The 15,648-nt window shown below is 39.0% G+C and overlaps 1 protein-coding gene across 2 annotated transcripts in view; it reads left to right on the forward strand.

Moving 5' to 3' along the window:
* The first annotated feature begins 5,580 nt into the window (after window positions 1-5,580).
* LOC111255237 (putative G protein-coupled receptor CG31760) overlaps window positions 5,581-15,648 on the forward strand; it is a 43,358-nt gene continuing 33,290 nt past the window's right edge. The window contains exons 1-3 of one of the 2 annotated variants that reach the window (XM_086976539.1): window positions 6,109-6,248; window positions 10,094-10,240; window positions 10,666-10,746. In XM_086976539.1, coding sequence (XP_086832665.1) covers window positions 10,202-10,240; window positions 10,666-10,746 — 120 coding nt within the window. In that variant the 5' untranslated portion in view covers window positions 6,109-6,248; window positions 10,094-10,201. Of the gene's footprint in view, window positions 6,249-10,093; window positions 10,241-10,665; window positions 10,747-15,648 lie in introns of both variants that reach the window. The other variant, XM_022816980.2, reaches the window with a different exon arrangement.

Consider the following 15,648-nt stretch of genomic DNA (forward strand, 5'->3'; position numbering starts at 1 on the left):
GATTCTCAAGCGCCCATGAAAAAATGCTACCGTCGGGGTTTAAGAAGCCATGGACTGCTAGCGTTCGCAGAAAAATGATTATAGATAACATGTAAGCTTGCCGTAACGTAAAAAATATTATGTTGGAGAGAACGGACAGCAGGTGCTCATAATAGAAGCGCAGAGTGTAACTAACCGCATTACCGTAATACCGGATTAGGGAACGAAAGAAAATCAATTCACTGCACACTCTTTGATTTTTCGCGTGAGTCGTGTTTTACTCAATCAATCGCATGCTTTTAATCAAAATCATCAATCAAAAAGTTTAGAAAACTGCTGGTTTATGACAACGTTGTGTTTTGGGTTAAAAGTTACTAGAGATTGGAAACCTTTAATATAATTAATAGTTAAATATAGTGGATTAATAGCTGAAATTTCCAACCACAAAGAGTTTCTCAAAGGTCGTATGTTGGGCCTGTACATTTTTAAAGTCTTACGTTTTTTGTTTACAAAAAAACATTCCAGACCGTGTAGTGTACAAGCTATCGACGAATAATTTAAGAAGAACAACCAGGATATGAGTATTTTTGCAAGTCGCAATAAATAATATATCTTAACAAATTCGACTCCATCCGACATTATTGTTTCAACTGAATACAGGTGCAATATACATTGTTAATCATCTCACAAAAATGACTATATATGGTTTATCATAATGTGCGTTTAGTTTCAATGTCAGAGTTGTCAACATTCGCATTTGACTATTTCAAAGCATGTCTAGTGCGGTCACTTTGTTTTATATTTGATAAATATTATATATATTTGTTATATTATATGCTATATTAATTTATATTTGTGCTATCGCTTGGGGGCGATCGAAATTTATCGGACGGTTAGCTTCTAGATGTAAGATTCTTCGCAAAAGCATTTTTTTTTCTTATCTATGTGTACTAGTGGAATTGTCCTGTTTTGGTCTAGAAGAAAACTTTTTTTTATATTCAAGAAAATAATCTGCGAAATGACCGATCTCTTAGTAATTTAGTCATGAATAGATTAGTACGCCTTCCGAGTAAATCTTAAATACTTATATGTACTAATTTATTTAGAGAAATTGGTTAATATTTTCTTAATAACTTTTTAAATCAAATTTAAAAAAATGTTAGCTAAAATATTTTTCAAGGCAATTTTTATTTTCGTGTATTTTTCCAATTTTTCATTTGTGTTTTTATTCTCGAAATCGTTGCAAAGAAGAAATGAGCAGAACAAAAAATAAAAGTTTATAGTAACCAAAAAAGGAGGGGGTCTGAATGCTTCTTGAAGCATCAAATGGAACAGTCCGAGAAAAATGTGGAGGTAGCAGTAATGCGTTCGACCTGAACAAGGAGAAATTTTGTAAATTTGGTTATGAAAAGCCAACTGTAGTCTGCGTATCTAAGTATAATAATATAGCTTATGTGTAATGAATAAGTTAATTAGTGCTCTCTTGTAAAAGGAATATAATATGCATTCTTGTTCTTATCGTTTTGACCTCTTCTTTTTTGATCTAATATGACGCCCGTATTTCTCGTCTATCTAGTCTCGACACCTCGTTGTTTAGATCTTAGGGCAACTTTTGGTTCTTCGACAATTGCGTAGTAAGGTTCGTCGCCGGGTGCTCTTTGCCTTAGTTGATCCATACAGCTTAATAACCGAACAAGCGCAAAGATCTACTTTCAAAATCTCACGGCCAATTTAGAGAAGCATCTATAACCTGTACGAAATTCGCGCCATTAAAGCCTAGTACTCGCCGCGCAACTACCAAACTCGATCCTTTCAATCCGGAGAGGTGCATTATTCTTCAAGTAAAAGCCGTCTATGCTTATTGCAACTCTGCAACACTGTTATTAGTGGTTCCAATTTTAATGAGCTTTGAACGACGCTACGGTAGTAGCATTGTCTCAGAGTTTCGTGGTATGCAAGGGACCACTGACGTCATTGGAAACGTCGATTGGTTCGTTTTGATCCGATAAGCAATGTTCATATTTCACAAAGAAGGCGTCATTTCCCCTCCGATCTCAGATCAGGCTGATCAACGCGACGCGACTTAGCTCCAGCGTGGATGATGATGATGATGTATACGGAACACAACTATTTCGCTATCCTTGTAATGCTACCTAGGAAGACTTTAGAGTACAAGGCTCTTTAGACCCAGCTCATTTGGCAGCGCGCTCTCCATTTCCATTACTTACGCGAACGCTTCAACCTGTCGCAGGTAACGGGAGAAAAACCATTCCAAAAATTCTGATTCAAGCAGTTTCACCGTAAGGTTTTTCCGTCACCTCGTTTAATAGTCAGCGCTCAATATAAAGGTTGCGTCCTGCAATGAAGTATTATAAATCCTATATCTAAATCTTCTCTAATAATATGATGATATGAGCAATGAGGACCACGTTTAATACGTGAACTAAAACAATTTCAATTACGACTTAAACGAATACTTTTATAATTGAAATTTATATAATTGTATAATTAGAAGATTTGTGAATGAACTTTACGATGAAGAAAAGTGATATGTTTTTTTTGGACTTTTATTTTATACGCTTCAACTGACGACTTTAAGATCTTGAGACGTTATTGACGTTTAAAACTTGCAAGTTGTTAATGTGTAAACTAGTGTTACCAGTAATCGACGCGTTGTTGTTGATTTGCCCAATATAGTCAGCTGGTGTTACTTCATCCAAGCTAAGCTACATTGAACATAATCATCTTAATAAGCTTGCTGCTTTATTATTGTTCTTATTATCCAACCGAGTAAGTATTTTGCTCTCCGCTTAATTTTTCCTAAGTGATTATACCACCGAGCAGTTATATATAATCACCGCTTCAGTGATGAGATAACTTTTTACAATTACCCTTATCACCTTTCTCGTCCATTTCAGTAATCCTGATGCACCTCTCAGCTTCTAGTACGCTCCTTCTTATTAAGGAGTTAACAGTGTAAACAACCATTCCAGTACTTGTTTCGTTGCGTTACGCATTTTTTAAATATACCGGAATGATAATTATAATAAACGGAAGCTAAATATTTTAAGGTTTATTCTTACCTACAGGAAGTGTAACAAAACTTTTGTTTGCGTTTATACATGCCTTCAACCCGTTCAAGTTTTTCATAGGGAAAATCGCTAAGTTGAAGGGATTCATGTGCAGCTATACTAATAATAAGAAGAAGAAACTTTGCCTACGGGTTATCAGTAAACGACTAAGTAATTTAAGCCCAAAGACGCTGATAACTGTAAAGTTACCAACCACTCTCCCTAAATGTAAATGACTGTCGGTTTGCAGGAAGACAATTTTTCGCACGCGGCATCTACTGTAAATCTACCTTTTGTAAAATAAAGCCTACTTTTGCTTTTGTATAATATACGTAGTGGTATATATACTATTGTCCTGCAATTTACCTTATTGTATAAAAGGTCCCTTTTTGCAATGTCATATATATATATATATATATATATATACAAAAAGAATATATTATATAACCATACCCGATGATGAATATGACGATGAAGTTAAGTAAATCATTTCTATGTCTCAAACGGAAAATTATTGACCTAACTGTCTAACATGCTACGCTACATGTATTAGCTATACTAATAAAGTCTCCTATCGTTGTCAAGATCAACAGTAAAGGGAGTAAGTATATTCATATAATGAGGAATATTTGAATCGGATGTAGGTATGCGCTATAAACATGCGCTATATATTTGTAGGGGAAATCTTAAGAGGAAATAACGTTTTCTAGGTAATAACTCGTGACGGTCCTATGTGTAATGTATTATCTTAAGGACTCGCAGTGGTCTAGGTTCGAACCCAGGCGACGGCAGGTTTTGCTTGGTATTGGGAGCCAGCTCTCTGCTAAAATGCCTAACGGTAATTGCCTAACGGATACGTTCATAAGATTTCAACCAACAAAGCAATTAAGTTGTAGCAGATTTAGCAGAACATTTTGAACTGTTTAGAAAATTTTCTCTTAATGGAACTTACGCTGATCGTTATTATCCAAGTCATATGACGACAACAAAATGCTGGGCCAGCCATATTACAACGACTGGTTATGAAAGAAACAATGCCTTATTATTATTATGTTATAGGCATGATGCCCGAGTGCAGTTGGGGCAGATTTTGTCAATTCGATGCCGGTCGTTCGGTGGGTTTGGTACATTTTTCATTTACGCAGTTTTAGTATACAATAATATGAAACAATTATAAACCGAATCTCCATTTGAATAAATATGTTTAAGAATAAATCTACATGTTTCTTAAGCGCCAACAAACAAAAGCAGATAAGATTATAAGATATCAAAAAGACAAGGCTAACTAACTTTTCAGACCATCAGATACCGGTATTGTTTATTATACAAAAGAAGCTAACTAAACGTAAATTGCTCCGTAAAGTGAATAATAATAACTTAATTTTTTTTTTTTACTTGAAATCTAACCCGATACCTTATGACTATCATCATGTCACCTCTCCCACTTGTTACCGTGACAGTTTAATATATGTGAAATCATCCGCGAACTGTAAAATGTGTTTCAATAAACGATCGAGCCTCTCAGTCATAAATACACTGCGCCGCTGTTGCCCAGACATATGGTTCCCAGTGTAGCGTTTTCTGTCTATGCACATAATACGAAAATCATCGAAATTCACCGAGCCGTTTTCGTATTACCGATCCTAATTTTTTTGGCCCGTATCTACACGTGAATATACCTAACCCAATTTATATATATATATATATATATATATATATATATATATATATATATATACTGTAAACAGTTTACCAATAGAATTACACATCTAAACAAATGGGATCTAAAGGATGAGTTTACTTTTACGAAAGCTAACCATTACTTCTAGCCAATCAAATTATGCTTTAGTGTAAGATGCTCACCTGCTCAGCTGTACATCGGTGCTGAATTTTTAAGAAGCAGTCAATGCTACAGTAAGCTTACAACGAAAATTCCAGAAATCAGTAAGTTACAGAATTTTAGCATGCGATCCGAGCTCCAAAGCCTGGAAGAGGACTCTAGCAATCTTGTGATGCGCGTCGGCTTGTTCTGTCACTGCCTTAAGTTGCTATGTGTTTCCTTGTTTCCAGTTTGGCGGACATCTTGATTGGCAGTTGCAGAGGAATTGCAAATCGAATGGTCCAAGGTTATGGAGGTGGCCGGAAATCGGAATGCTCTAATCGTTCTTCTATTTAAATCTGGTCTTGTGCGGCATGTCTGCCCAGGTACGTCTGTCTGTTAAGTTAATGTAAAGCTGTCTAGAGTTATGGGTTTCATGGTGAAGATTCAAAGAGGTTTAGGGATAGTCAGGTAGAGCGAAGTGGTAGAGGAGTTGCATGATGGTGGTGATAGTGCGTCTTATCGTAATCCCATTTCCCTTCCCACAACCGTTCAATCGTTCCCGCCTGTGTTACTTCTGGTGCAGACTGGCGCCCACTGAGGCGCAGCCGAGGGCGAGAGGAATAAAGGGGGACCTAAGAACGGGGATCTGTGTGGGGCGATTGGATGGAGGAGGGAGGGCAAATATGGCGGTGCATTGAGTTGCTTAGTCGGAGGCAGCAAGCAGCCTTCCAGCGACGCTCAGCGTCCCGCGCTAACGAAGAGTGGAGTGGAGTCGACCGCGAGGACAGCCGTGGTCGCCGCCACCGAAGAGGAACAGGATAGGACAGCTGACAGATATTTTGTTAGGGAGGGCAAATACTGTGTGTGTGTGAGGAGGAGGTTGCCGCCAGCGGCGGAACGGGAAGAACCAGCCACGATGATGAATTGAGGATACGACGGCGGGCATGCCCTAGTGGTTGCTGCCAAGCAGAGTGCCGAGTGAAGTGGCAGTCTGCGTTGCTGGTCTGTGATCCGTAGCCTGGACAGGGCCATTGAGGGCAGGGCGACTGCGCTTGGCGCTCGCCCGCTAGCGGCCAGCATTGGCCATGCTGACGACGCGGGCCGCGCTTTTGGCCCTAGCGCTGGTGACCGCGCGTGGCAGATGGCTCGGCATACATAGCCATGGTCACGGTGGACCGATGTCACGCTCCGAAATGCGACAGGCATCTCCTGAGGAGCCGGAGCATGACGCTCTAGCTGACATCGAAGCCGTGAAGCGCGAGAGCTTCTGCGCCAAAAATACATACCTACAATGGGCCCGCGTTGACATTCCGGATACTGATAGTGCACAGGTGCGCGATAAGGCGCTGCTTGCCGCCAAGCTTCTGGCGCCTCAGGTGGGTTCTTCGGTGTTATTTCAACGACTTGCAAGATAAACCATCGTCTTTGTGTAATGTCATCAAGTACAAGCAATCCTAAACGATCCAAATTTACCTGTGACTTTCTGGGGTGCTTTACATACGACAAAGGAGATTTCCATGATGTGATTTATATAAAAAGGGCAAACCTATAAGGATTTGTGCAATTACCAAGGATATTTACCGTTGTGGATACCTCATGTGTCAGTGTTTTAGAAAAAATGAGTGGATTGCATATCACGGGTCTTTGTGAGGCGTGCGTGTGTGTGTGTGGCTGCTGCTGCTGCCGGCATTTACGTCTTAGCATTAAAACTATTGAGTTCTTACGTTGTGCGAAGACGGTTTTCTATTTCGATTCAGTTGTCAAATGATTCAACTTCCCAGCAGCGATTGACACCCTAGCGATAGGTGTGAGCTATGACGGAGTTCGGGTTTACCAGAGTTGGATTTCACAGGGCACAAGAGACTGTAACCAGTTTTGTTCCAATGAGAGATGACCAACAGCGCCCGAGGAAATGGGAGAGATCGATTCAATTTGCAAGTCTTTAGTAAGGGAAGGGATATTGCTGGTGTCCTGGTACATACAAAAATAGAAAATTCTTCCAGAGATTACTTTAAAAAGAGATAATAAAGAGCGACTGAAGAAAAGATGAGCAAATCACTTTACTCAATTTAGGTTTTTCCAGGATGCTGGGGTAGTGAAAATACTTTATTTTTTTTTGTATAAGAAGCACAGTGTAGGGCGACCATTGCACAAGCTACCACATAATATATAAGCAAAGCCAATGCGATTGTTTACGATTTAATTAAAGGAAGCGAAAACAATTCTTTCTAATCCATTATAGGAGAAATACCCTACCACAGCTTATTTCGGGTCTTGAAAGACCGAATCGGTTTGTAAATCAGCTCTATGACTTTAGATTTACAATACCGGGAGCGATAATATATTACTCCAATGAACTGTCGGATCCCTGTGCCAAATATTGCGGCTTCTCAGAAAGGTTTAGAGTACACGAAAATTGTTGTTACAACTTAGCTAAATCAGAACTCGGAATTTTCTATGGAAAATGCTTCGCTGTCCACAGCGAACTAGTTCTCCGATCTGTGACCTTCGGAACTCTCCTTTCCGCGTTTCTTCTGAACTCCCCGAAGCGAAGGACTTAGATAGATCTGGCCAATGCAGCTTTCAATGTAAATTGACATCGCCGATCGCTCGGGGCAACGGATTAAAAGCAATAGAAAGAAAGCGGATATCTATAATGCCCGGCATGAAACCACCGCATGAACTTCAACTTCGATCAGAGATATGAGAAAAGACTTGGTGTATTATATGGCGCATTAGATCAGCAGTCTTCAAGCAGTCGATGGCTGTATTGTCTGAAACATGACAGCTTTTGTATTGTTTTTTACACCATCGCGTTGTCGACGTGGAGTAAAATCCATCCTCCGGCTATTTAAATTGGGTCTTTCACACAACATGTGAAGAATTGCGGCTTGCCCAGTATGGTACTGCGATACTTGTATCATCTGATTTATTTACTTACTTACTGAGTGAGATGTACCATGATAACGTGCAGGAATATACACTTTGTATTTTGAAAACATTTTTTAGATAGGAGACTCTATGCTGAGCTGCTTGCAGACACAATGAGCAGGAACTAGTTCATTGTGGGCGCTTAATTCACGTTAAACCTTCGGCGGACCTCATGTCACGTAACTGAGTGCAACGAATAATTTCGTTTTGTGATGTCGTCCTTCGCATTTTTATGTTTCCGAAACATAGCTTTGTAACTGAAATGAAATCTGATCTGAAACCAAGCTTGTACAAGTTCTCTAAGAACCGAAATTTGGGTCAAGTTAAGTGGTATTCTAAGGAAAACTTGTCCAGTCTCTCAAAATATTCTGACCTTACGTTCCACACGTTAACTTCCATATAATATATATTGTCCCAAATAACGGTGCTTGCCTTCAGATAGCTAGCAAACTAAACTAATTCAAGAGACACTAAAAAAACTTAATTACAATACTATATGTAGTCTGCACTTTCAAATCTAAGAATGAAAGAATATAGATATCGATGAACTTCTGTGAAACAATTTGATCCATTGGGAACATCGAACGATTAGACAAGAAAGCTAGAAGAAAATGTTAATGCAGAATTTCATATGGTGTGGTTAGCTTGAAGTAAGTTATTACGCCTAATTTATTTGTTAGAGTTCCTTTCTTTCATAATTTTTTCGTAGAAGGTTGTATAAAGGAATTTCGTCAAATCAAAATACGAGACACAGTTTTTATAAATAAGAAAAATCTACAGAAGAAGTATAGCTGGAAGCGTTAAAAAAAAGTTTATTGAGGCTTGCAGGGTTATCAAGATGTTAATAAATTGAATGCATTTCAGAATCTGGTAAGTAAACCCACTCTGTTATTTGCTCCTATGTTTTAGGTGTAGTTGAAATACTACTTTCGGACCCCACAACTTCCAACTTTCGTTCGCTGGTGTATCCCTTTGCTATGGGTAGTTGTCCTCTCGTTACAATAAGTCCTTGTGTATATATTTTTCTTGGTGAGAAAGATTATGTTCGCTTAGTATGTACTGTTAATGGTAGGCACTGAAGGAACATTTTCTTCTACTATAATACAGATGCCTATTGTTCACCAGTATGCTCTAAATTTTCCACAATAGACCATTCTGACTCCCTCGCTTCACTCTAAGCCGCAAACAGCGCGCTAAAACCAAATACCAGATACAAAATATGGTTTACTCTCATCTATACGTGATTGCCCTAAATTATAGTCGAAAAATTTAATTAGAAAACCTGTCTATTTAAAAGGATAAAAGCTGATCACTCGCTCAGAAGGAGGCCTGTGTGCTCTAGTACCCCTTTGAGCAGCAATTACACACATATATTTCTCCATAAATCCTCAAATCTGGGAAAAACAGCCCAATGGGCTGCTTGAAAACTGAACTAATTTGAAGCCATTCAAAAGTATGTAGATAGTAAAATGAGACAACATTAAAGGAAAAATGTATGTACCGATACTGAAAGACATTATCGAAGATGACTCTTCATTTTTCGAGCTTTACGTGCGGTATCGCCGTTAGGCATCCCATGACTGGCCTCCAGCACGAAGCCAAATTTGGCTGGAGATCGAACATAGCGTAGCTGAATTCACCTCATCCATTAAATAGTCGGCTAATTTCTATTTGTCCTAGAACAAATTGCTCTTTTTGCACTAGTTTTGCTGCTGTTACTGCTTTACCTGGTAATTCTCTGTTTATAAATGTCTTGAGCTTCACATCCGATAATGCCATCAAACGTTGCTTCGGATTTTGCTGTAGCTCGGCCCAGAAAAAAGCTGCGGCTGATGATATTTCGGGGCCACTGAGCAATATCGTGTGAGTTACAACATAGCAGATGTATAATATAGGATGCTCACATGGCCACACACGACACTTCTCACTTATGCCGTTTTTACCAGCCATAATTTACAATACATACTTGATGGACAAAAAAGAAGAAGGTTTTCCTATTGAAAAAATAAAAACGAGAGAAATACGTGACTCTTCGTGCTTTTCAGTTGTTATGTAATTTCGCCCGCCCGCTTGTAGCGGCTGTAAATGCACCAGTACACGTAGCGATAGTAACAGCCACCGGTTTCTTGCTTTCGATGTACCTATTCATCAAACCCGAATTATGAAGGGTGGTTAAATGAAACTGTCTGTATACGATATATACCGGGAGGCTGAAAAAAACCTAGATGTTTGGTTAAGGCCCCATTATGCAGGACATACGCATCGATCATATCATGTTGTATTCAAATAGGGTCCAGTAAATTTAGGCGGCGAGGTGTGTTGCTTGTCGAGCAGCTTGAATTCAATTCAATCGTTAGGAGCGTGCTGTTCATAATCCTGCTAATGAAGTTATCAAGATATGAAAGCAGAAGCAAAAGTGATGCCTACGATGAAAAAAGTAAATTAGTAGACCTTTACCTATGACTATTAACATTTATTATATATGTAGCGCAAATATAAATATGTTAACTATATTATGGAAGAGTTCATTCTATTATTGCTGTCCAGCTAGTAACAGTTTTCTGTAACCGCGTTGCAATTTCAGGATTCTGTATGGAAGAAGCTGTGGATATTTTTTCTAAAACAATTTTAGAAAGCTCGAAGCCGGACTCCTTGACAAATTAATTAAGCATCTAACAATCCGTTCTATTGGTCTTCTCCACCTACAGCAGAAATAAACACCTGTTTTTAAAGGCGAAAAAAACATGACAAGGCTATGACATCTTTTACCTAATTTAATAATTAGAAAACAAAAGGAAATAACGTATGAAGCAGCCTTTGCTACTTCTAATTATTGCTAAGCATAGTCATTTCGTTTTGCAGGTGGACAGTGTAAACAAGAGCACCCTCCGACACTTTGTCCAGCAAATCTTCGGGTCAGACAACGCAATCTTCTGTGTTAAGGTAAATATCTTTTCGCCCGACAATAGATAAGTGTGAACAAATCAATCGAACGCGTGACTCAACTTATTCAAACTTAACGATTTTTCAAGAAAAGGAAATTTCTAAAAATGCTGACAAATCCAGTGGGGTTGATAGTCTTAGTAACTCAGTAGGTGACAAAGGCCATCACTGACCGCTTGCCTTCGTATTCAACTAATTCATGAAAATATTTAATACCAAATTTGTGTACATCACCCTAAACTGACGTCCTCGCTGCCTGTAACTTTTACCTACCCGCAGCAGGGGCCTGAGCTTAAGAACAACAAGTTTTAATTACAGAATCAGCTTTCGCAAGAATTCTTAAAAACATAGTGTAAGACATTTGGGTAATAAGCAGCCTAATGCTCCTCGTAAGGTAATTGATAATATGACTGTATAGGTATTTCGAAGTGAATCACATATTCCTATAAAAAGGATTAATGTGCGCACACTATGTTGGTGCCTCGATTCGTCCTATGTACGGAACACCTTAGCAGAATCAATTAACGAGACATTCACCCATTTGTCAGCGTAGCTCCCCCACTGACAAGATTGTATTTGCTTGTAAGGTTTTAATAATTGGACTTGTTTAAGTCATACTAGAGTTCCGTGTAGTGCTAATGGGATTAATTCGAGTAAGGCACAGGCTGTCTCAGAGTCTTTACAGAAATTTATAGCTACCAGTAAAAAAGCGCATTTATTTTTTTGCTATATTTTGCACCACATAAATTAAATGATATTTCATTTATGTGCTTTCGCTGTTTGTAATCAAACCTTTTTTTATCACACTATCACAAGATCAGAGTGAATATATAAGTATTATAGCATTTTGTTGTTATAACATGGACATGCATGTTATATTGTTTAAAAAACTTTAATTTGAGATGTATCAAACATGGTTCCAGACGACAATAGGTCGTAAGATATTAATTACAATTTTCTCCAAATTTGGGGCATTTATGCCTATTGTCAAGTTCGTGGAAGCCATGTTCCCTGCTAAATTTGTAGTGGAACGGCAAAGCGGGTCACCACTTGTCGGTTTAGTTAATTCGTTCTTCTCTATTTGCTGTTTCTTATCGATCCGAATGGAGAACTTCCCATTCACCTTTATGAGTTGATGCTTCCAGTTACAAAGATTGACCTCAAAAGCTTCTTTCGCTGGGATCTAAAATCGGCGTCGCAGGTCTTCGGACGATTGCGAGATGGCTAGAAAATACGCGAAATCGTCACGGGTCATTGTGTAATTCCAGCACTCTCTTAAGGACACAGGCTTTGATGCGATTCAGTTGTTCTAGGTTCTTCGCTGTGAGACTCTCCCAAATGACGCGTATCCCTATATATATCTTGCGATAGGAACTATTTTGAGGTCGAACAAGTTAAGCGTTCGACTTCAGCCGACCCTTGTTTTTCGCGGCTGCAAAGAACAAACGATCATCCATGTGGCCGGAACTGTCTTCCTACTTCCTTCGGACCCCCGCGAAATCAAACCTCTGCCTTTGCCGCAGATGGAAAATAACAAGTACGGGTACAGATTAACATAGGCAAGGGGTAATTCGGCGAGGTACAAGGTGTTAATGACCACCTAGTTGCTTTTGCTTCTGAGCTTCATGACTCCTGTCTTAATCAGGTTTGCCATTTGTCCCAACTCTGTAACAATCATGTAGAGCGGACTAGAGCTTGCCGCGCCTAGAACCCGTTTAACCTAGCTAAAATCAAGTTGTCTGCATACAGGATAACTCCGTTCGACGATCTTCTTATTTGATCAGAAAGGTCCTTCAGAAAGATGGAAAATAAAACAGGCTAAAAAACTGTTCCCTTACATCAAGTTAGTTGTTTACTCAATTGCGGGTTATTTCGTCCTTTCAAAAAAGTTAAGCACGTTGTACAAATCGATCAAAGTGAGCACAGCTTTGCTCCTGGGCGTGGAATAAAAGGCTGTCTCTAAATCAACGAACATCGCGTACAGCGGATCGCTCGGCGTTGTCAGCGCTTTTTTGACTTTGGCCATCACGGTCTTGCACCCCGTTTCTGTGGAGCGTTCCCTTCGGAGCCTATGTTGTTACCTCGAGATGGCATGTACGCTTTTCAAGTAGCTGTTTAGTCTCTTAGTCAGGCAGGAGTACAACTTATAACAAACATTTTCCTTTGCGCTTCCCTGTTATGATGACGGCGCGGTTAGAAATCTCCCTTTCATTTAGGAATTCCTATTAGTCCACTTGGCTGGGAGTGTACTACTATGTAAGCATTTATTAAATAGTGCTGGGCAGCACCGTGTCAGACGAAGGAGCAGGAGACATGCTCGTTGCTAACTCTGTCTGGACCGGTAAGTTTCGTGTAAGTTTCGGGCGCTCAAAATATTGCAGAGGTGAACGCTCGTTGAAAAACATTAGCTTGGGTTGAGATCGTCCTTTCCCACGTCGCTGCGAAAGACGGCACTGCGTGAAGTGTCGTATCCCATGATGTAAACATATCCGAAAGGTGCTTAACGAAGCCTGCCGTGGTACGTTAGTCATTCATGTGGCTGACGTTTCACATCGGCGGTCATACCGACCTCCAGATATTCAAGATATTTTTGTCGTTATGACGCATACGCCTTTCGCCAAGTAGTTTTAAACACAGAGTTATTTTAAAAACTTAAACTGTGGTTCGGCGATACGCTCGAAACCCATTTGTGTTTCCGATAATGCTCGAAACCACGCTTTCGAGGAAATGGAGGGGCTGTACGGTAGACTGGATTGAAGAAATTTCGACTACAATAGATGCTGTGTTTAGTTTAGGTGTTTACCGCTTCAGGTAATGTAGGTTTGTCTTACATTTCAAGAACCTGTCTACATTCAGATAATTGAGCTTGGCATTTAACGATTTGCATAAGTACAGTTGTGGGGTCCGTTTTCACGAGTGTGTGGGTCTGAATACTCGCATTATATGAAAGTGAACGACCCTTATCGTGAAATTTTACTTTATTCCCAGTTACTTTCATTGCAAATATATCGATTACCAAATTTTAGCAGAAGTTGGGATCGAAGTGAAGTTGGACTATTGCGTTAATTTATTTTGCTTTCGAATTATGGCCTTCTACAAGCTCTCTCTTTTTCTCTTTGACATATAGTAGATTTAGCTCACCTAAATAATTCTTTACGTTAAATTGAAACTGCTTGCTTCGAAACGACGGGGTGTGGTACTTGAATATCTGTATATAGCTCACTGTGGGGAAGGCCTGGCATGGGCAAGCAAAAGTTTCAGATTTACAACAGTACCTCCCGGCAAGCCAAAGAGAAAAGCTTCATTTCGCAAACATACTTACTTTATTGCACTAAAGTTGGGAAGCAATTGTCAAAGCTAAAAGAAACCCAAGCCTAAAGGATGACATTTTCGGCAGGCCATCAAATAATAATGGAAAATAAATTGTTTTTAAAAATAAAATCCGTACTTAGTAAATTCGGCGTAAAATTCTCATAAAAAGCGCTAGACTAATTTTTTTTCAGTTTTCATTTTCCTGTTGAAAATGGGGTCAGTAATGTTACGATTTGGCTAAAAGCTTGAAGTGGACATTTACTTATTGGTTAGCTATCTAAAATTAATGAATTATATACACTTTTATGAGCTTCTTCCTCGTTTTATTTCTAAAAAAGAGTTTATTATTCTATTTACAATATATATTGCTCTTTATATATTTAGGGCTTGTTATTTAATTTATTTCTCTCATTTGAAGTGGTTACAACGGTCCTTGATTTTCACTCAACACATCATAATACGTACGACCGGAAGACAACGGCCCGAAATAATAAAATGATTGGATGGAACCCGCCAAGATCTTGTAACGTTTCACAATGTTTTGCTCGGTTTCTTTTAGTGTGACTCCATAGTGGTAAAATATTTCCGAACCCTCAACATAAGAATACAGGGTGATTACTTAACTACTAGCTATTCGCTATCAAGTGTAAATGACGGGATGTGGGGTACGCTTTAGCTGTCATAGTACCCAAGTATCACTGCTTGCTTTTTACCCAATGCTTTATAAAAGCCGTTATGTATAGAAATGTTTCAAGTGCCCCTGACAACACATACTACACTACCTACACCAATGAAATGCGTAGCAAAAATTCGAGGTAAAAGATGAATTTCATTGCCAAACTGTGGCATCAAAGAGTACCGTGCATGAACAGAAACGATACGCTTTAGCCGCCATGGTACGCTGCTGAAAGGTCAAAATGAAAAGTCATTGGTGTTTCTAATTCCACATGATTTCTGTAAGTACCTGAAACAAAGCTGAACATTGAAAATTGGTTTAGGAAAAATGGTGGACATGTATATAAACAATTTTTCAGCCCAATTTAGCTTGTTAGAGACGACTAAGACATCGCTAAACTACCTTTTGAATCTCAGGAAGAAAGAGTATGTTCTCTTCAAAAATGCATACACACAAGTAAGTGGTTTCTATTTTGCTACCTATACACTTGCGAACGATTCTGGTATACTGAAAATCTATGCACCCAATTCTGGCACTTCCCGCAGACAGCGGCTAAAAATTCGTGTGTTTTGTGGTTCAAGGTCGGAACTTATTATTGGTCAGTGTGCAGAGGGGACTGCCAAGGTCTACCATGCGTTTGACATAAAGTTGTAAAAAGCTGGATGGCAATTACGTCTCACATGCACACTTACATTTGAAATAATAATTTGTTATTAGCTAGTTTTTTTTTTTTTTTATGAGGCTAGATTGACAATATACGATGTCTTCGATACGTGTAAAATTAGCATAGTTTCCATAAATCAATACCGAACAAAAATTGTTTTCCATTATTGTTGTACGGGTTCCACCTAATTGGTCGTAAAAGTTTTAAGTATAACTAGACGGATTACAGGCTTAGCCTCCCGCCTGTTTTA

The sequence above is a fragment of the Varroa destructor genome, unplaced genomic scaffold (assembly GCF_002443255.2).
Source record: "Varroa destructor unplaced genomic scaffold, Vdes_3.0 BEIS01001377.1, whole genome shotgun sequence".
Classification (NCBI taxonomy): domain Eukaryota; kingdom Metazoa; phylum Arthropoda; class Arachnida; order Mesostigmata; family Varroidae; genus Varroa; species Varroa destructor.